The sequence below is a fragment of the Lycorma delicatula genome, chromosome 8 (genome assembly GCF_047948215.1).
Source record: "Lycorma delicatula isolate Av1 chromosome 8, ASM4794821v1, whole genome shotgun sequence".
Lineage (NCBI taxonomy): Eukaryota > Metazoa > Arthropoda > Insecta > Hemiptera > Fulgoridae > Lycorma > Lycorma delicatula.
Window position 1 is genome coordinate 67753928 of NC_134462.1, and position 23496 is coordinate 67777423.

Consider the following 23496-nt stretch of genomic DNA (forward strand, 5'->3'; position numbering starts at 1 on the left):
GGAACCCTCAGTCAAAATTCTACCAAAAACATGTTTCAAGTCAAAATATTTATAAATGATATTTTGTTAAATCTCCTGAAATATTTAAATAAATCATGAAAAAACTTTTCGAAATGTAGAAGAAAGGGTCAACCGTTGGCACGACACGCGAATCGGCGCGACTACTCTCCTGACGTCATGTACTATTTTCAGTCTCTCTCTCTCGGTGGCTATGCTACTAATTTCCTTCACTTCACTACAAATGTGTCGGTATTTATGTACCGACTCAAGGCACTGCCCGAAGAAGGCTTTTACTGAGGATAACTGAGGGGGAGGAAATCTAAGCCCGGTAAGTGCTGCTACACGAAATGTCCGAGGGCATTTTGAGAACTGCAGGTAAAGCCGTTCAGGGCTAGGAACTGCAGGGGTGATGGACTACCGGAATAACTCAAAGGGGGTGTTTTACAAAATATTTTTCTGTGAAGTATAATAATACTTACTTTTGCCTTTCTCAGAATAATATTAATAAGTATATTATTCCTACAAGCATTATTTTGCAGGTTTCCAACTTCAGAGATTACATCCTGACCCCCCCCCCCCCCTAGAAGGATATACCCGCCTTGTGACGATCCCGGTCGCCACACTACCCCGTTAGTTCTTATCCCTGATGGGCTTTACCAGAGATCGTCTTTTAGACCCTCTAAACTTTATAACACATCATTGTAATCAGTTTGGTCTATGTTAGAATGCCAATGTCTCAGCAGATGCAAATGTCTCGGCAGACATTTCCATCAGTGTATTTACACAACCAACTATCGCCTTCGTTTGGCCTCTTCCAATCACTACCACCAACCATAACTTAGAATCCTTAACTATCAAATTAACCGATTCGTCGAAGCGCAGTGTTCTAATACTGTTCTAACACCGAAGTGGAAGTTCTAACACCGAAAAAGGTTTTCACACAAATCTCTTATATCTTATTATGTACTCAGATATCATTCAATGCCTGAAATAATTCAACGACATTACAATGATGATAGGGAAAACTCCTACAAAAAAAAAAACAAAAAAAAAACAGCTTTTTCTAAAAGAAGCGTGAACCTCTCGGTTCTGATTCGAAATAAAAAACAAAATTTCAAAAGAAAATTGTTTCAAATACTATTTATATCGATTGAAATTTGGTTAATATGATGTTGAGCAGGTAAATAAAGAAATTTACCATTAAGGACTTATTTTTGTCCTGCAATTTTTATCTTCTATTTTAAGGGCATCCAGGTTTTGCCATTCATGAACCCTCTTACAAAAAGACTGAAAAACAAACACAATTCGAGATAATGGGTTAACATGATATGGTAAAATAATCCCTTAAGTATGACACAAAACAACAATTTCATTGACACAAATCAAAAATCACTTCAATAAAAACAACAGTGACACAAGCTTTGATATTCTATGCATACATAATAAAGAACCAAATTTTAACGTATTTGAACAATATGAATATACTCGTTTAAAAAAATAATGATACAATAAATGACAATTCAACATAGTTTTCGAACACATTCTACACGATTCTGGCTTGTTAAAAAAAAAATCCGACAGCATAACTATGAGCTGATGGCCAAGGTATGTTAACAACCTAAGCCAAAAAAGATATTTTTTGTATTCGCGTTACATTTTTATTCGCAAATTCGAATAAAATGTAACGAAGTTTTTAAAAATCCTTATAATAAAATTTGATTTCTATTTATAGTTACAAAGTTCATATTTTAAATTTTTTTTTGCCTACCGATCTGATCTATTAGTTAACTAGTTGTCGCCAGTCAGTTGTTTAACAGCTGATTATCATAATCGAAGGTTCAGCGGTTCAAATCCCAGTAAAAGTTAGTTGTTTTTATAATGATTTGAATACTATTGGATACCCATGTACTTCGGTGTTTGGGTTGGGTTGGTTGGTGGTTTGGGCTTGAATTTAAACAGACGTCTTAAGAATGGTCGGCAGGGTATGTACAAGAATACACCTCATTTACTTGTCATTCTCATCATCCTCATCTCAGTGGGTGGTGGGGATTGCTTACTGTTCACTAGTTGAACAGATTCCAACTTATACATTATGAAAAAAATAATAATTTTCACCATTATTTTGTAATGGAAAAAATCAGCAGAAATAATGTCTATTATTAAATCGCTGATATCTCAAGAACTGTTAACCTAATTTTGATAAATTAAATACTGAAACAAAATTCAATCATTAAGAGAAATTTAACTTATCTCTTAGATGACATGATTTACTCCGCGACTCAAAGTATTAATAAACGAGAAATGACACCTTCGCTTTAAATTTTGCTGTGTTCACTAAAAATATCCGCCAAATTTAATAAATATAGCAACAAAGTAATTATTCAGATTGCCTCAGCTGTTCCTATGTTTTAAGCGGGAAAAAAACAACGGTACAAACACTCACATTTTTGTTAAGGATAAAGAAAAATATAAAATTATATGACATCTTTCATTTATTTTATCAAGTATTTATAATTAGGAGATAAATAAATTACCGTAATGTGTTTAAAGAATAAACGGCCTAAGTAAGTACAAAGACTTTTGTAGGACAAGCGTGATTACTATTATTTTGCAAAATTTCGAATTTGAATTCTCCAAAAAATATTTGAATAAAATTTTGTTTGTTTGTTGACTGTAATAGTATATTTTCGAATATACTCTCCCGCCCGACCAAGATTCGAACCCGGGACCTTTCAAATGAAATACTGCCATTTTCTCACGAAGATCGATGATAAGTTTTCAAATTTTTGATAAAAATAATTTTCAAACCTGAGAAAAAATATTTTTCAGTTTCATATTACTTCAGAGATATCGTCGGAAAAACTTAATTTTCATGTGATCCAACAATTCACTGAATAAATTAATTAAACAACATATAATGCACTAAAAGATAAAAAAATTAAACATTTTTAATTATTCTTTAAATCCCTTTACCTAGATTCAGTCCCAAATGAAAAACCGCCAAAAATGTATTAACCTTTAATTTTGCGTTTACTTAAAAAATCCAGAATCTAAAGAATAATTAAACAAGCAGCGCCCGCCTCCTCAAAGCAGCTGATGACCTCGTCCCTTTTAAGGAATCAAAATGTGTCCTCAGAACAAAAGAAAGAGCGGAAGATGCCAACCAGACAACAAAGAAGAAGGGGAGCGAACTATACTCCGTTATTTTACAGCGGGTGACAGATAATGAGGTTGTGGGTCTGTAAGAGTTGGCTCGTGAAACAATCCTTTTGCAACTACCATAAGGCGGACACAGTTGTTATTATTGACCTGGCGACTAGCATGAAGAACTACTCTACGTGCAGAAGGTCTTCACCAGGATCCCGTAGCTTCAGTCACTCGTTAAGTGTGAGGGTCGGGTGAAGCAGGGTCAGGTCCTTGAGCATACCCGCCGCCGGCTTCGTCGCAGGCGATGCAAAGGAAATTACACTGCATCAGACCTTTCATAGACTTCAAACTGGTCGTAAGGGAGGTGCAGATGTGCTCATCAAAAAAAATTCATGGAGAAGTCGGATATGGCTAGGCTGGATGCCGGAGTCGTATCCACAACACAAGATCAGACTTTGTGTTCGTCACCTTGTACAATACCTGTCAAGACGTTCAGACAGGAAATTCGCTGTTTTTACCGAGAAGTGGGTAAAGTCAGACTCAACAAATTATAACGTTTGCCATGCAGGACGTCTGTGAGATTATGATTATCAAGTCAAGACGGGAAGTCCTTCGCCGATCTCCTAAGTTCAGTTCAGCAGAATCGGGGGTCTTTCGCCTCCCGATAAGGAGGCGAAAGACATCCTGTCCATAAGGAAAGGCAGGAAAAATGAAACACAGATATGCGTAAAAAGTGCATGCGATCCTGTGAGTCGCTACGCGAGACGATAAAGAAACATTTTGCGGGAGCTGATGACTTTCAGAGGGAAGACCGATAAGAAATCTGTTTTTCACGTGAAGGACTTGCTGAGACCACGTCCCAAGATCCCAAGATGTGCAAGAGGGGTGTCTCGCGTGCACTTGGTAACGAAGCCTCGGCGTCGTACTCATCCCTCAGGCCGACTTTTGGCAATACTCAGAAGCAGACCTGACGGTATAGTCAGGATCCAAATCGGGTAGATAAACTGCCACATTGTCAGACGGGAGGAAGAATCCAAGTGCTTTAGATGCTGGAATACAGGCTACCTTACCTATAATTGCAAGGAACCTGACTACTCGGCGCATTTTTCAACTGTGGCAAGGCAGGCCACAAACGGCCCGAGTGTAAAGAAGCAAAAAATTTGCAGCCTGCGAAGCTACCTGCCACAGGACTGGAAGTAAAAAGTTCCATAAAAATAGGAAATGAAGCCCTCCAAATCAACTGAAACAAGAGTCGGAGGGTCTACAACTTGGTCTGAGAGGTTGTAAGACGGGAGAAAGCCGACTTCATGTTGTGCAGCTTGCCAAATATGACATTGGCCGCTGTGAGGCAAATGATTGCAGCAGCGCCGCCGTTATTGAGGTTTCTGGTGCCTTGCCCGTAATTCGCATCGGCAACGACCCAAACTATACCCAGCTAGACACTTCGACAGCGCTTTATTTAATTGTTATATCTCGCTGAACTGTTCATTCGATACTTTCGATCATTGCCCGGACGGTTTAATGATGAAGATAGGAGAAAGTCGGCAATTCCGTCTTCACAGGAGGCGATTTCAGTGCTAAAAACCCGCTGTGGGGCGGAACAATGAGTGACCGCCACGTTACGCTCTCTGAGACCTCGGCCGGAGTGGGATTCACTTACCTTAATCAAGGCGACGCCCTTACTATCAAAAGGGATGAGTCCGTCTCCAACGTTAATGTAACATTCTTGTGACTCAAGGGGCCAATTATTAACCATGAGTGGGAAGTCCTGGAGGACGAGATGGTGTCAGATCATAACGCGATTCTGTGTGCTATCAGACCTCTAGAAAGGGGACAGAAGAATGTCTCTCGTCCTGAAGTCAGGAGGTTTTGGCTTCCTTCCGGGCCAAATTTCTGGAGCGTATGTTGACGATACACGCCAACAGGAAGGGTGATATTGTACTCCGTACCTATTGGCGGGACGAGTTCTTAAAGACTAGACAGGATGTAAAAAAGTACAAGATCTCCAGGACCAAACGGCAGAATTGGAGGGAACTCGTCGATGGCCTCGAGGAGCATAAGTGAGGAGACAGCTGCAAAATTGTTACCAAAAGATTTGGTAGGCGTCTTCCCATGCTTGACGAACTATTCTATTAAGTTGCGTGGAGGATCTCTTTCTTCGATGCGGACAGACAAACCGCGAAGAAATAGCTGCCATTGATATCCCACTCGATATCCCTTCACGAGCTCTTGTGTGGAGCTCGTGAAAGCGAGTTGTAATATCAAGCGCGTTAAAAGCCCTGACTTGGACGGCGTGCGCTAGGAGGCAGTCAAGCTGGTAAAGCTCGCACCGTAGTACGTGGTTGATGCATTAAACTACGCCATCACCAGGAATGGTTCCCATAATCTTGGAAGTCTACCCGGCTGTATTCCTGAGGAAGAAGAGGTGGCAAGAAAGCGAACCAGCATTCTTTAGACCGATCTGCTTGCTCAATTATCTGAGTAAGCTTTTCGAGAGGGTGCTGGTTAACAGGCTCAACCAAGAACTGGAGGCAACTAGCGGTCTTAGTGACCTCCAGTTTGGCTTCCGTAAGGGCATGTCACCGGAAGATGCCGACGTTGGTCATACCTCCGACATTTACATTTGGGAGGCCAGATCGGGCTGAAGGCATAGCATTTGATTCCGGGAACGATCCTGTCTGATGTGAAAAAGACATTCAACAGTGTACCGTGGGGCATAATATTCATTGTGTTGCCCACGATGTTGGCACGGTGCCCATTTGTCCACGATGTTGGTTAAGATCACCCGAACCAAGTTAGCAGAAGATATCAAGGGATGAATAACTTCCTCCGAGTAATCCTAGGGGTACGTTTGAGGTTTGGGGCCAGCAATTAAAGGGCGGATGAAGATAAGACATACGGGGTGCTGTGATAATACCGATAGGAGGGTCCAGCATCACGTGTTGAAGAGGAGAGTGGGGGAATGGCTTATAAAAGGTTTCCCTTCCACTGACAAAGAATGTAAAACCTTATGGTTATAAGATAATATTTATGATTTTGTATAAACATTACTGTAGCTTCGTTACAGTTAAACTCATACCGCAAGCAAGACACCTTTCAATTACAATAACTATTTCTATGTTCAAATAACTGTAAAAAAAAATTTAACCAGTAAAAATATTTTCTAGAAAATATACCTTGCATTTGAGTGCTATCTCTCTACTGTTCATAGGACGACATCTTACTATTACTTGAACACATTCGGCCATTCCAGTCTGAAACAAACAATTAAAATAATAAAGAAATAAATTACATAAAATTTATATTTAGATTGGAATCTAGGTAACACTAATAAATAAATAAAAAATCATAAAATTCTTTATTATGAAATTTATATATTTTTATATCCCCTAATATTATGTTTTGCTTCTCTTCTCACTTTCTCACAAAGAAAAAGATGAAGCTTAACTTACCAACAACTTCAAAAGACAAGTAAAATTTATGAAACTTTTATATATGCATTTGTTTAAATTTTGTTTTTTACGAATTTATTCACCGAGAGCATAAAATACTCTCGACATAAATAACAGTATAAATAATCTCGATTAAAAAGATTCAGTGATCTGTCTTAACGACAAAAAGACTAAACTTGTATGATCTTAATTTTTCCACTCAATAGTCTTTCATACACAATATTATTAATATTGAATTAATCTTCATTCTTTTTTACACATACCAGCCGCTTCTTTAGTACCTAACTTTCATGCCAAATTTAAGCTGATTTCATACCAACCCAATGAGTCCCGCCTGCGTTCCTAGATTCAGCCGTCTGCTTCAATACTGTTTTAATCCAAAGTGCAATAAAATTTTTTCTTCCTGAATAAATCAAGCCCTGCCTCTTTCACACTAGTCAATTCAAGACTGGCTTTAACTCAGCCAGTTGAATTTTCATAATTCATCGTGCTTCCTTTAATCAATTTATTCGTTGTCTGTAATGTCGTATTGCATTGTATACTCAGTGAATATAGAAAAGTTAAACGTTTTAGAACAAATATTTGAGGCAAAGATGCTCTTTATCGCATACACTTTGTGAGTCCCTGTAGAAGTGTACCCAATAGTGTAAAAATACAACTGGGAGATAGTTGCATACATGACTTATTGTTTGCCGATAATCAAATCTTACTGGCTGAAAGCCAGTAAGTAAGTAAGTTTCTAAGGTGAAAAAGATATGGCTTACATATCAAAAATGCTGATTGAAAGTTATGTGACTTCGGTACTTGAAGTTAGCGAGAAAAAATTCCAGAATATAGTTGTTGGGGCTCAGTTATCGGATTTAAACACAGATATTAAAAGTTAAGGAGAATCACTGTTTAGGAAAATTTTAAGCCCTGACAGCAGACTGAAAAATATTTTGACACTAAAATTGGTAAAGGGGAACTAGAAAACTGCATTCATTGTTATTAATAAATAACTACCAAGAAACCAATCAATCAAATCCAATCTCATCAAATGACACTTATTATTCATTAGTTCACCTAGTATTCGTGAATATAATCAGTTTATATTCAAGAGTCAAAAGACATCTTTAAGTACATGATTGAGAGTTGATGATGTACGGTTGTTAATGGAAAACTGTGACAAAAACTGCCGGGAATAAGAATGAATTATTGGAGGATCCCCTCCCCCCAATAATTGAGAGTTAATTTTTCTGTAAACTAATTTTTAAAGAAAAAGAGCAAAATGAGGACGTTCAGAGTAGGATTAAGTTAGAAAAGAAAACTGATATGGTTAATGAGAAAATAATAAACAGCTACAATTAATGGTAAGACCTTTTATAGTGATTAAGTTCAAACCATTTTCCTTTGAATATTTATGATGGGTTCCACCTGAGAGATGGAAACATGATCGTCCTCGGATATCACAGCAGCAAAATATTTGTTATTCTACGGATAGGCAAGACGTCTCAGAAAATTAGTTGAAAGACCGAAAGAAGTGGCAAGTAGAGAGTAGGATGATTGTTTACAACAACCGTTGTAAACGCTCGCCTATGAGATAGAGTAGTTATTTTAATAAAAAATAAAATATTCAAAAGTAGGCTATATTATTTTATGTTCTAAATAAGAGACTAGAACATGAAAAAAGGTGTGGTGAATGATCACGAATGGATATTTATCTATTTAATACTATTAACTTCGAAAAATAAATTTCTGCTACAAACGTATCTTGAACAAATTTTATATGATTGCAGGCCAATACGCATCCCCTCTTACAATCATTCATACTAAATTCATGACTATCTAAATAAAAAAATAAAATACAGATACCAATTTCTCATAAAAAAAAAAAAAAAAAAAACCATCAACAACAATTTTCTGCAAGCAGAATTTTAAAAAAAACTTGCGCATTTCTGCGCAAGAAGACCGACTTTTCGTTTCCGACGCCCTCACTATTTCGTAGTCAGAAACGCACTTCGGAAGAAGGAAAATCTTTTATAGGCACCATGTAGTCTCATACTCCACAGTAGTGTGGGATTCTCCCTTACGGGCCTACCCACTAAAACCTCTCCTTCTCTACAATATGGGATGCCGAACCCACCCCTTACGGTATTACCACAGCACCCCATTTGTTTTGTTTCCATCCGGGTCTACATTTCTGGCCCCACAACTCGAATTTGTCGGGATCCTGCAGTTTTTGTTTTTTTAACTAACTTTTTTTTGTTATTCACTCCCGGATATGTTCCGCCAACTTGGTTCGAATGATCTTAACCAGCATCGTGGATACTGAGTGCCGCAATCGTTCGGTCTGTAGCAGTCCCAGTCATGTTCTCTGGGATAAGCACGGCGACTTCTCTCTTGCGTGCTGCCCTATACTTCTGGAACCGATCGCACACGAACACCTTGTATCCCTCGGTAACTTCCTCCCGGCAATAAACTCAATCCGCGGAGGGTCTCACCGTCCATGCGCACAAGTATCTCTTGAAACATCCGTGACCGGTAAGGAACTGGTCAACTCGTACTCCAGTTCTCGTGATTCATCACAGCCATCTCTGAACGTTCGGATTATCTTAGCGTCTAATAGTTCAAAAATTTTCATAATTTTTGCGGTAAATATAATTACTCTCATCTCCTTTGTCTACCATTCCTTTATCATCACTTTGATAATTTTTTTATTTTCAACAAATTTAATATTACTGGTTCATTTGTATACGTAACAGAATTTACGTTCGCTTATATCACTATCGCACCACGGAAACTTTCAACAGTTTGCTTTGATTTCTCATAAAGATTGAATAAAGATGGCGACATATGCTGTACCACCTCTTCAAATTCTTTTACGTTCTGTTTCACATATAATCCTTATATTGTTATTTTTTGTTTAAAGTATAGATTTTACGAAATCCTTTATCACTCCATACTATTGTTCTTTTAGAATTTTTGTGACAAATTCCAATTTACTTTATCTTATTATTTTTCCAAGTTAATAAAACATAAATAAATTTCTCAACTTATTACAACCTAGCAACTATCAATATGTTCATATTTTCTTTGATATAGAACATAATTTTATAATGAAATAGACTAATTAATGATAATAACATGACTCTATTTGAATAATGAAGAATTAAAAAGAAATGAAAAATACTGTACAGCATTTAAAATTTAAATATTTAATTAAATAATCTTATTAAATTTAATACGAACCGATCGATTTTACTTAAATTAAATTATCAGAAACTTAACAAACGGAAAAAAGTAAAAAGGAAGTTAAGTCAAATAAATGTTACATTATGATAATATTAACATTGAAATAACAGAAAAGTTGGCATTAAACGCAAAGAAAATATTAAGTGTCGGTTAACAAAAAGGTCGATAAACTTTAAGTAAAAACAAAGTAGTAATAAATCAATGATTATAATAATAACAATAATAATCATCGAATTAAATAATATTCTTTTTTATTTCTACATAAATCAGAAATCATTAAAAAAACGTCTACATTCACTAATAAGTTAAATTAAAAATAAAAAAAGATACCTTTGATAAAATTTAAGAAGAATTAATTTTACAATTTTTATTAATAAATAACAACTACACATAAAATTTAAAGTTGTTTCTAAAAGTAGAATCTTAACATTTACTACACAAATTAGCTAGAGCTACTATTTCTCAGGCGATGAATATATTAAAACAAAAGAACTCTACCGGTATTTTATACACATGCAAACAATAAAGGGTGAACAACCCCTTCTTGTTTACGTACAGTTTAAGGTACTTTTGAATTAGAAATAAATTTAATAATAAGCTAAAACTAACGCAATAATAATTTTCAATGTTATATATAATCCCGATCTCCGTGGCGGAGTGGTAGCGTCTCGGCAAATTTCATCCGGATGTCCCGGGTTCGAATCATGGTCAGGCATAGTATTTTTCATATACTAAAAATTTCCGTCTTCATATTCCCACGTACAAGCTTCCTGGAAGCTTCGGTTATGAATTAATTCATGTCAGTCAAACGCGAAAGTTTGTGAATCTGTCTGTCTTTAATTGTTTACAACAGCATCAAATGAAAACCAACGGACTGATTGCTTTCAAACTTTCAGTATAAATTTGTGTTATTCCAGGGAAGGGGTCTTAAGCCATATATCGAGGCCGTAGCCCCTTTGGGGGGTAAAAATATTAATTAAAGAATAAAGATTAGTCCTTTTACTTCAATATATTTCTGTCCCATGGTAACAGTAAAATGAAGTAAAATAACTAATTATTTTTTCTTTAATATCAGTAAAATATTTAATATTCTCATACTGTGAGAATAACGAACCCGTCGAGGGTCCAGAGGGCGGAGTTCTCTGACTAGACGATCGAATGAGAGAAGCGAGCCCTAACCGGCTAGTAATAAGTAATACTTAAAAAAATCAATTGTAGCATTCATTTCAAATAACATCCTTATTGAGTCTATATTAAATTCACGATTTCTATTCCATGGTAAAGATACTTACGCAATTGGATTACAAATATGATATAAAGAGAGCGCATGCGTAATCCTGTGATACTGTCAAGTTCTTACAAATTTCTTTAATATAATTGTTGCTAACACGAAACAGAAATGACGATGCTTGTATAGCAGACGGCTATAGTATCAATACAACAGGCTTGTACTGCAGTACAACTACATATATAAAACTTGTATTGAGTTTGGTATAATATTATGATGGCCATTTCATAAGTATATTATGAAATTATGTATAGTATTTTGTAAAAATATGACCACATTGGAGGGGAGTAATCATAAAACAAAGCAAAATATTTAATTTATAAAAATTTTATACGAAGTTTTACGCATCCCGTGAAAAAAATAGAAGTCATTTTTTTTAAATAACCCAATAATTAAAAAAAAAAAAAAAAGTATATTAATAACTTTTATCCTTAATATAATATTTTACAAAATTATCAAGTACATATTAACAAAACTGAATAATACTATAATACTGAACTACATCGCTTCAAAAGTTTAAAGAAATGTATATTACAGAAAAAATAAACCTTCTCAAAGAGTATTTACTAATGAAGAAGATGTCGAATGTATTCGGAAGTCTTACAATACGAGTCAAATGAATTAAATCATCCATCGCAATTTAAACCTCGGTTTTTCTAAATGCATTGTCCTTAATCGTCTTCAGAAGACATTAGAAACTTCAGCCAAGACACGAAATAAAGTTGGATCCTTATCGTAAATGAATCGGATTTCCAAATGCTATCCCAGCCAAATAAGAATAATGCAGTTTCTTTCAACTTGTTATTTTTACGGATGACGGAAATTTTATTTAAGGGTTGCATGAATGGGCATAAATGTCAAATTTTAGCAACCAAATGAGTTTAATTTGTCAAAGATACTCATGAAATTTCAAAACTCATGTGGATTTGCTTACATATCCGTTTATATGGGCTTTTACTTTGCAGAAAAAAATCATCATGACTATAAACTATAGAGATATGCTTCAGTCATTTACGGTGTAAATCAAGAGAATGGACACATTACTACAATTTGAACTCGTTGGTTAGAAATGTACTCAAGTCTTTCTTATCGGTGGATCGGTAGAGAGGATTGATTTTATTTCCTTTCCACCGCGAAGTTCAGATTTCACGTCGTCTTTTTTTTCTGGGATCATATAAAGAATATCACTCCTTCGGTGAAAGTTCCTGACTTAGGATTTGCATGAATTTAGTCACTTGCGTGAGAGGTTAACGGAACTGTTACTGCTATCGCATCGGAAACGACCCAGCGACCGTGGATAAAACAGAATATCGTTTTTTATATCTGTTGCTACAAATGGTACCCTTAGAGAAACTTATTTACATAGGTAAAACGTATACATTATTTGAGCATTTTTGTAAAAAAAAATAAACCTCCTTGTTCTATCGAATAAGAATTTACCATAAAACCAAATTCCTAATTTTTCTTCGGAAATCATGAACTATACCGGTATAATGTATATAAAAAAAAGAAAATTTATACAAAATACATAAAATGTATATCCATAAAGTAAGAACTGTATCTGAATAAAGCCAAGCTGTAATTCAATTTACAGTTTGGATTATGGTTGTGTCGCCTATTCCTCAGCTCGTCAAACCGTACTTAAGATGCTGGACGGTGTGCATCATTCATTTCTTCGGCTTGCCACGGGTGCGTTTAGATCAAGCCCTATTGCAAGCTTACTTGTAGACAGTGGTGAGCCATCACTTTGGGATAGACGAGACCAGCTCTTGTTATCTTATTTTGCCCGTCTCAGCGGACAGCCGAATCACCCAGCTTTTGGCCCAGTTCTTAAGAATCCTAATTTGAGGAAGTATGAGGGCCGTCCACGTTGTACTGCGCCTGTGGGTGTCTGTACACGACATCTACTGCAGCGTATGAATGTTGGCACTCCGTCGTTCTTTCCATCATGTCCGTGCTCGAATCCCCCGTGGAGAATAAACCATATAAATTTTACGTTTGATCTTACAACGTATGATAAACAATCAACGCCATCTATTGTTTACCAGCAGGTATTCCAGTTTCTCCTCACCAAGTCGAACCCAGACGTGGTGGTATACACTGATGGGTCGAAGCATGAGGGTAACGTTGGTTGTGCTTTTGTTTTCAATGAACAGACTTATATGTTTGGCTTACCCGGTGTTACGAGTGTGTTCACCGCGGAACTACTCGCTGTGGATAGGGCTCTAAGTAACGTTGGCCCTAAATATAGGAACATTCTTATTTGCAGTGACTCGTACAGTGCTCTCCAGGCGTTGGAAAACCTTTATTCCGTACATCCTGACGTCGTTGGCATTTATGATAAAATCGCTGAGTTAGAAAAACGAAACAAAGGGGTAGGTTTTTTGCTGGATCCCTAGCTACGTTGGGATTCTTGGTAATGAGAGGGCGGATTCTGCTGCGAAAGATGCGTGTATTCAGCCTCCTTTCACTACCCGAGCTACTACCTTTGATTTTATTAATCATATTAAACAATCACTGCGAGCAAAGTGGCAAAGTGGCTGGACGGCTGTCGTCGATAGTAAACTTCGGCGGATTAAAGACTCAGTGTTGCCGTGGGGCTCTTCTTGCAGGAACTCTCGTCGTGAGGAAGTGGTCCTCTGCCGGTTACGGTTGGGGCATACGAGGATCACACACGAATATCTAATGTCGGGAGGAGACCCACCCCTGTGCACACGATGCAACTGCCGCATGACTGTGCATCACATTCTCGTGGACTGCATATGTTATGCGGCATTGCGTCGTCAGTTTAATATACCCAGCAGCATTCGTGATGTCTTGGGTAATGATGGCAGGGCTTTGGAGCGAATGTTTCTCTTTTTGCATAGTACTGGGTTACTGCAAAGGATTTAATATACTTATATATGTTTTTCTGTAAGGAGAGTTTTTTAATAATTTTAATCTTTATTTTCGATTTGATTTTTTAGTTTAATTTTACTATCCGGGGTGGGGATTTTTGCACAACCCATCAGAGTTAGGTAAGTTTTTATACTTTCTTTATTCTGTTATTTTATCTTGAATGTTTTGTCAACTTTGTCTGTGATATTAGTTTTGGGTTTTATTTTGCCTTCTTGGCTTGTTTTAGTAAATTTTTATTATATGATTAATATTACATTTGCACCTTGTATAGCTTATTATTTCGGAGTTATATTACCCTTTTAATAATACCTACCGGGCGATGATAACGCCCAAGCGTTTTTCGCCTACAAACAACCAAAAAAAAAAAAAAATTCAATTTACTGAAAGTCAATATAAGCAAAAATAACAATTTTTTCTCTCGTAACTGTATCTTTAAAATATTATACCCAGGTTATAAACGTAAAAATAATAATGAAACTTCATCCGACCCCTCAACATTGTGACGTTACAAACGAAGGTCGAATGAATGGTTATGAGCACATCTGTCGTTCTGATAAAAGTATTCAATTAGATCGCTGTTTATTTGATTACTTGAAAAGTCACTGTGACGTTACATGCAAAGGGGCAAACAAAAACCGTTGTTCAAAATTGTCTTCTATCTGACCACTTAATTACGTAACAGGCCAGATATTGGATGAAAAACATATTTTTTTATCAAATACTAAAACGAACATGAATTTTTTTTGTAATTACAAAAAATTACCATTCCTGCCTGAAAAGGATATTATTAATTGTAGAATTATCGGTAATCACTAATTAAAAATTAAAAAATTGGACGTGATAATGAAAACATTGGTTATTAAGCAAATTAAAAAAAAAACATATTTTAAGAATTTTTTTTACTCGTTTCATATAAATTAAAAATCGATTTAGATTAATAATAAATCAATAAAGGAAATTTTTCTTTTGGTTTTCTTCAATTATTTTGAAGAAAATCTTGTAATAATCATTGTAATTAAGAGGGATCGATAGAAAATTAAATCTCAAGCCTCAATTTCTTAGTATAATGAAACGACGAATTTTTAAGTTTAAATTTCATCAGAAAAAAATATATGATTTTAATTTATATATATATATATATATATATATATATATACCAGGTGTCCTTAAAAGGTGAGGCCAAACTCTACGAAGTGATTCTACGCGTGTTTAACATACTGAAGAAAAAATTTCGACTGAACATAGGACCGAAAACGCATATTTTTCTGTCTGCCTGCCAATTACATTTTGTAAGAAAAACATTATTTTTCAAGTACGGTTAGAGACAATGCAATAAAATGTTGTTCATTATTTTAAATTAACATTTTTTAATAAAAAAAAATAAATAACGATACTCTTTGTTCACAAATTTCAAAATGGCGGTCGTTTCAACTTTTCCATCTTAAATAACTTAGGAATTATTACATTTATCAAATTGTGTTATATTATAAAACTTATGAAGTATTTTTTTTTGTAAACAAAACTACACCTTAGTCGTAAAAATCTGACGACAAACAAGAGTTATTGCAAAAAGTAGGCCTTAACCGATATGGCGGCCATCTTGTTTTTTTTATTACTATGACTCACTTAACTAAATCAAATCTTCTGATAAAATTCAACATTATGGATATTTAATAATAATTATTGTAAAAGCATGTGAAATTTTGTTTGTTTTCTGATGAGAATCACAATAAATCTTCAATGTGACCTCCATTCATTCTAACACAACAATCTACATATTTAGTGATTGGCGTACACAATTAATAATTCCTGGCTGCTCCGAGATTGTTTGAAAAGAGCGGACAATTTTATCCTCTAACTGATGTACATAAAAAATTTGTGTTGAATAAAAAAGAGATTTTACATGTTCCTTGTAAGTTTTTTTGGCTTGTCTAATGGTTTCAGATCTGGAGAGTGTGCAAGCCAATGAATGGGACCGCCCCGACCAATCCACCTTCCTTGAAAACGATCAGTTAATTTTTCTCTCACGCCAATTGCGAAGTGCGCAAGCGCACCATCATGCATAAACCACATGTCCATTGTGCTCTGCAAAGGAACGTCCTCCAGATTTTCAGGTTAGTTATTTGTTATGAATTCCAAATATGAGTCCCTGTCAATCTATGAGGCAAAAAGAAAGGCCCAATTAGCTTATCCATGTAGATTGCTCCCCAAACACTTAAAGAAAACCTGTGTTGACTTCCTGCTTGAAATAGTGCATGAGGATTTTCCTCACACCAAACATGTTGATTATGGAAGTTGTTTATACCATCCTTAGTGAAAGACGTCTCGTCTGTAAAAAGAATGTTAGATATCCACTCCGGGTTATGGGCACACATGTTAATTAACATGTGTACCCATAACACATCAACACCGACTGAATGCAATCCTTGATCTGTTATCACCTGGTAGAAGAGCTTGTATCCGTTGCAGATGATATGGGTACAATAATTGCGATGTAAATTATTCCATATTGTATTACGAGATATACGAGACATGTTTTCTTAGATAGCAACTCTTTCGCAGGATAATTTTGGATCCTGTGCAGACTTGTTCAAAACCCTTTCTTCTACCTGTAGCGTTGAAACTGTTTTAGGTCTACTGTTACCAACTATGACGGCTTTGCAGCTCCCAGTTTCACTTAAACGTGCATGAAGATGTGAAAATAATTTCCTATCTGGCTGACGGCGGTTTGGATGATTTTCTTGGTAAAGCCGATTTTTACAGCCTACTTTTAAAAATATCGATTTTTGAACTTTTTAAAACTTTTTTTTCAGTTTATTTAATCTTAAAATAATAATATAATATAGTAAGAAATAAAATTTCATCATAATTCTCTCCCATCCCCAAAAAAGAAATCTCAAGTAACCTTTTTCATGTATTTTTCCATTATATAAGAATACATAGCCAATGCCAGGAAAGTCAATACATTCCTGGTTATATCTGAAAACAAAAAACTTACGGCCTACATATCGGTTACGGCCTACGTTTTGCAATAACTATGTTGTTTGTCGTCGGATTTTGAAATGTCACATAACATTTTGAATAAGGTGCCGTTTTGTTCACAAAAATATGCTTCATAATTTTTTATAATAATCACTATTTGATAAATCTAATAATTCCTATGATATATAAGATTGAAAAATTGAAACGACCGCCCTTTTGAAATTTGTCAACAAAGAGTATCGTTATTTTTTTTCCTAATAAAAAATGTTATTTTAAAATAAATTACACAATTTTATTGCGTTATCTTCAACCGTTCTTGAAAAATAATTTTTTTCTTAAAAAATACAAAATGGCTGTCAGACAGAAAAATACGCGTTTTCGGACCTATGCTCACTGGACATTTTTTCTTCAGTATGTTAAGTAGAATCTCTTCCTAGAGTTTGGTCTCACCTTATTAAGAACATCTTGTGCATATGTACATTACATATACTCAAGTATATACAAATCTGAAGCCTAATTTTTAGGATCAAGATGGCAAGGCATGATTAAAATGAATAATCTGGTTTACCAATAATACCAAAAAATCTGAAAGCAAAGTTCCAATACTTTCCTGGAATTGGTTATGTATTCTTATATAATGGAAAAATAATGATACATGAAAAAAGTTACTTGAGATTTCTTTTCTGGGGAGGGGTGTGAATTATGATGAAATTTTATTTTTTACTCTTAATATTATTATTTGAAGATTAAATAAACTAAAAAAAGTTTTAAAATGTTCAAAAGTGGATATTTTTAAACTTCTTTAAACTTTTCTTTTCCTCACCCCTAATATTATCCCCAAAATTTATTTGTTTTATCACCTGCACTACTATTATGCCTAGAAAGGCGTAAAAAATTGGTTAAAATATATGCAAAATTATAAAGATAGCTTTTTTCGATTCTTGGGAAAGGAAGAATTTTGAGGCAAAGTTTTTTAAAAATCGTAAGATATGCACGCACGCATGTACTGATCTAATATAAAGTGGAGTTATGTTAGCATAATTTTAAGAAAATTGACCCCCAAAAATTATCAACCCCACCCCCTGGAGAAATTGACCCAACAAATTACCCCATATACAAGAGTTTCTGTGCAAAATTTGATCAAAATCGGTTTATCCAATCAAACGTCATTAAGCTTCAATCACGCCAACACGTATACGTACGTACAAACATTACCCTCCCCAACTACTTATTTTGTTTTTTGGGGTCCCTGGTTAATGAAACGTCGAGAAATGCAAAAAAATACCCTACCTCATTTTTTGATTGATTACCATACTTTCCTCTTTGCAACACAGCTCGAGAGCTATGACGCCAGGAAAGTGTAATTCAACTGAATCTACCTGAAGGCGCTTCAAAAAGGTTTCGTGTTCTACAGTGAACTTAGATATTATTTTAATTTTTAACGATTTGCAGAAAATATAACTTAATAGAATTTAAAAATACGGGAAAATTTAGGAAAGTTATATCGTTTAATATCATAATAACTTTAGGCTATGCATCTTAATTGATAACAAAATACATTGAAAATACTACAAAATACAATATTAATCAACTAATGTAGGATATATCTTATAAATCAGTTTTATCATTGTCCAGAAAATTGGAACAATTAGGAATTTTCAATTATAAAAATATAATTTACGTAGAAATGTAGATTTTTAATATTATTTTGTACACTTATAGGTTGACGATACATGATTTATATCATAAATATATATTTACTTTAAAAACCCTGTATTTTAAAAAAATTTAATAAACGTATTTATGAAAAAGCGAATTGTCTGTAGAAGTCTTTCGACAAAAAATATGTGAGAGCCTTTCATTCAATATCTCAGCTGGACGAGAAGTCAGATAGAAGATTTATGCATTTTTACAACACTGTAGATACAAATTGACTGTACAAACCATATTCTATTACGTTAGAATGACAAGAGACCGAATAGAAAGCGACACCGGTCACGCTAACAAAAAAACATATCAAACACTAGCTCTCAACTCTCGATAAAGTTACCCCAAGATTTCTATTCAATTTAAAAATAAAATATGCTAACTTCTTAATGGTATTTAACTAAAAAATGATGTTCAAGAAAATTTAAATTTTATTTTTATACGTACCTTACATATCGTTTAAAGTATTACTTATTAACTGATTCGGCCAATGCCCCTGAAGAGAGAAACTTCCGTTTCACATTTGAATAATAATCGCATGACTACTTTGTGAGGAATTTATATTTTATTATTTACAAGGAAACGATTAAGTAGTTTACTGAATAATTCTTTCTTTTTCAAAAAAAAAAAAAAAAAAATAGCCAGCGAGACGATATATAAAAATATTCATGTAACAGAAATATTTACTAACATAACTTAACATTTTAAATTTGTCATTCATAAATAATTATTAAATAATAATCTAACAAGTCATCTGAAAAAAAAAACATTCTTTTATTTTTTATAAACTGTCAGTTATTTCAATGTTCAGAATGTCTAATTTAAATCGTTCTACGATAACGGAAGCAACAATTTCTCATAATTCTAGTAAAGGGTATGAATTATTGTACTGAGCGTATTGGAAAGACCCATAAATTAGGAGATAAGCTTCTCATTTAACCTAAGGTATTCAAGTTTTCCAGAGAGGTATCAATGAGATAATTCACTGAGAGGAGACAAAACTTTCACAAACAAATAATAGCAACGATGTAAAATCATTATTAAGGAATCATTTATTATTTCTTTACAAGAAGATAATAAAAGTGAGAGTGATGGTTACGTTGATGATTTTGATGCAAGGAACCTCGGATCCTTTCTAATATTTCTTGCGAAGTAGATAGCGTTCACTCTCTTTAATTAAAATAATTTTATTTTGTTCTAAGATTTAAAAATAATTTTTAAAAAATTTTAATTTTAAGTTTCTGTAGGTACAACACTGTACAAACTCTATTCTATGATGTTAGAATGACGAGAGACCGAATAGCAAGGAACACCGATCACTCTAACAAAAAGCATATGAAACACTAACAACTCTCGATAAAGAAGGTAGAGTTATCCAAATTATTGCTGCATAATGTTGTTTAAGCTCTGTAAGTTTTATGTCTTTAGTTTCTGCTGTAATTTCCGATTCCATTATTTAATGCATTTAATCGCTATCTTGCATTAATTTTTGAATATCTATTTGAAAATAAAATGGAATACCAAAACTCAATAAAGGTAATACATTTTGGTTTGCGTGTTATACCATTTTATGTGTAGACATATTATTGTACAATTTTCAGTTTCAAATAAGAGCTTCTGTTATTCTTGTCACGTTTACCATTTTGGAAAATGCATAACTTATTTTTTCACAGAGAATGATCGGATATTAATTAATCATTTTTTCGTGACCCAATTAAATTTGATATATACCGAGTGTTTCTAAAACAGACCGCCAAACTTCTGCAGTGGTTTTTTTATATTAAAATAAAGAAAAAATTTCAAAATGTGAGACTGGAAATGCTTTGTTTTCTCGCTAGTCACCATTTTGTTTTTTTTCACTAAATAATTTTTTACTCCAGAATTGTTTGCCTAATTACATTGAAATTTGGTATGGTTCTTACTAAGGTGAAGAACTACTGTTAGAAAAATAAACAACCTTAGCTAATAATATTTCAAAATGGCGATCATTTAACATTTTTAAATCCAAATTATGCAAAAACGATAAATTTCATTAAAAAACCACACAAGTCAAAAAGGTTTTCTTTTTTAATTTTAAACGAACTAGCATACTTTGGTTTTTTAAATTACGTATTCATTTTTAGTAGAAAGCTTGGTTATTTTATGAAGCAAGTAAAAAAATACCAAGTATGCTAGTAGTATTCCTAACAGGAAAGGAAAAACTGTATAAAACATGAAACGCATACTATTAAAACAATTATTGGAAATTGAATAATGTAATAAAAACATAAAATTGAGCCTCCTGTTGTATCTCTTAATATTGGCAGCACTACGGATTTCTCTCAATCAGATGAGAAAATCAATTAAATCAAATAAATTATTTTTTTTACACTTTATTAATAAAATTTTTACTATTTATATAGTGTTAAAAAAAATATATTTAATCTGAGGACACTATCTAATCAATAACTAAAAAATGCTTTAAAATTATTTCGTAAAACAACATCCGACCTACTCCAAATAACCATAATATCAATTGGTCAAGTCTTAAACTACTGTAGGATCGATTAATTTAAAGACTCATGCGGCCAATTGACTGAAAGATATTCAGGAAAAAACATCCAAAATATAAAAGATTCGAAATCGAGAGATGTTTAAAGCTAAAATAGCTTTTTCCATCTTAGGTTGAAAGTGGATAGGAAAATTAAGTTTTATTAATATTTGGTTACTGAAAATACTAATAAAAAAAAAGAAGAAAACAGGAATTTCTACTCCTAATGTGTTCGTTGCTATCTGTTCCAATTCATGAATAATAAACAATCCCATCATCTAATTGCAATGAAGATATTATGTATGACATATAAATGAGGCGAAACTGTGTGCAGACACAGACGACCATTACTAAGATGCATAGCTAATTGAATCCCAACCAAATCGTCTGGTATTCAAATCCCTATAAAAGTAACTTAACTTTACTAGGATTTGAAACTCAGAACCTTCGAAAATCGGCTATTAAACAATTGGTTTAACAACTATTTTACTATTAGAACAAAAAACAAGAAAAAATAAAACAAACCTGTATTTTTTTAAATTAGTCGTAACAATACTTGGTTAAACTTTAGTCATGCGTTAGTAAATTAGTGTCGATAAATATAGTATATAAAGGGTATTCAAAACAAAACCTTTTAAGATATATAAGCTATTAATAAGTCAGCTACCAATAAGTATTTTTTTTAATGTGAAGCAAGCGTAGTTTTTTTTTTACTTACTGCGTACACCCTCATGGTAAGAATTAAAGATAAAAAAATAATATGTTTCTGTCAATAAGATTTCTTTTATTGCATTAGAATAAAACATTCATTGAATTTATTTCAATCATATTAGACGCCAAAAATGATAAAAAAAATTTATTTCGGCACGCCGTAAGGTGTAGGTAGATTTCACCGGGCCAAAATAGGTGTTAGCGAATTCGAATTTTATGAGCTCGTATTAAACATTACTTTCCATGTTTTACGGACACTACGTTTTCTTATTACTCTAAAAGCTATTGGTAAATTTATCAAGACTTCCTTATGATTTTTCTTGAATTGCTTGACAACACACCTATTTGAGGATTAATGGTTTGTTTATTTATACTGATAAAAAAAGACAATGTTTTCAGAAAGTTTTATTTAAAAACATGTATAAATGTAACAACAGTGATGTTGAAAAGATGATTTCAAAGTACAATAAGTCTACATTACAACACATAAATTATTATCACTTGCAAAAATTAAAATATACACAGTACTAAGTCACAGCAATTTACGTTCACTTCAAATTCACTCAATTCGACTGTGGTTTCATATGTAAACAAGTTTCACATGTTTAGCATATGGGAAGCCTCTCCTTACAGTTACAACAATATTTTGGTCATCCCTTACCGTATGGGTTGGTCACATCAAAATTCGTTCCAGATAAAATTTTTAGAGGACTAACGACTATTTCGAACGGATTAGATCCTGTGCCTATTAAGGACCTATAATTTTTTTGTCCTTGAAACCCCATTTTTTCCACTCCTTGGGCCTTATCCAAAGAATAGTAGGAACTTTAAACGAATTCGATATTTTACTTAATAAGAAAGTTATAGCGATATTTGTTGTAATTGTTTTTTCTTTTTGTTTTGGTCTTCCCTTGCCGTAAGAGTTGGTCATATCAAAAATTGTTACAGACAAAGGGTTTTAGGTAATGTTTAGAGCACTAAAGAACACTTAAAACCGATTCGATACTGTGCCTAAGGGAGATATGATTTTTTTTGTCTTCGAAACCCCATTTTTTCCAAACCCTGGGCCAATGGTTTGTGATATCAAAGAAAATTACTTAGATAAGTTTTAAGTCCTTATCCAAAAAATAATAGGAACTTTAAACGAATTCGATATTTTACTTAATAAGAAAGTGATAGCGATATTTTGTTGTTTCGAAAAAGACCCCTCCCATTTTCACCCCCGTGGTCCAATATTTCCCATTAACGAACTCGACTGAGATTTTGGGTCATTATATTTTATGTATCAATTTGAAAGTGATTGGCGCAAAATTACGGCAGTTACCGTGTCCACAAGAAAGTGAAATATATATATATATATAAACTTTTGGACTGACGGGTGGTTTTGAGGTTTGGAGGATGTGAAACGTATTTGAGATATGTCGAAATTTTTCAGAAATCGAATCATGGTACCCATTACAATAGGTAGCTTTCTAATGAAATTTACCTAATAGATACTCGTATTAGAAAAATTTTGAGTGACTTTAAAAAAGTGATTTATGTTGAAAAAA

General features: G+C 33.8%; 1 protein-coding gene across 1 annotated transcript in view; it reads right to left on the reverse strand.

Moving 5' to 3' along the window:
* Positions 1-6395, reverse strand: part of LOC142329182 (osmotic avoidance abnormal protein 3-like) — a 77046-nt gene extending 70651 nt beyond the window's left edge. Inside the window, exon 1 of the mRNA XM_075373575.1 lies at positions 6324-6395. Within this exon, the coding sequence (XP_075229690.1) occupies positions 6324-6395 (72 nt within the window). The remainder of the gene's footprint in view (positions 1-6323) is intronic.
* Positions 6396-23496: the final 17101 nt, after the last annotated feature.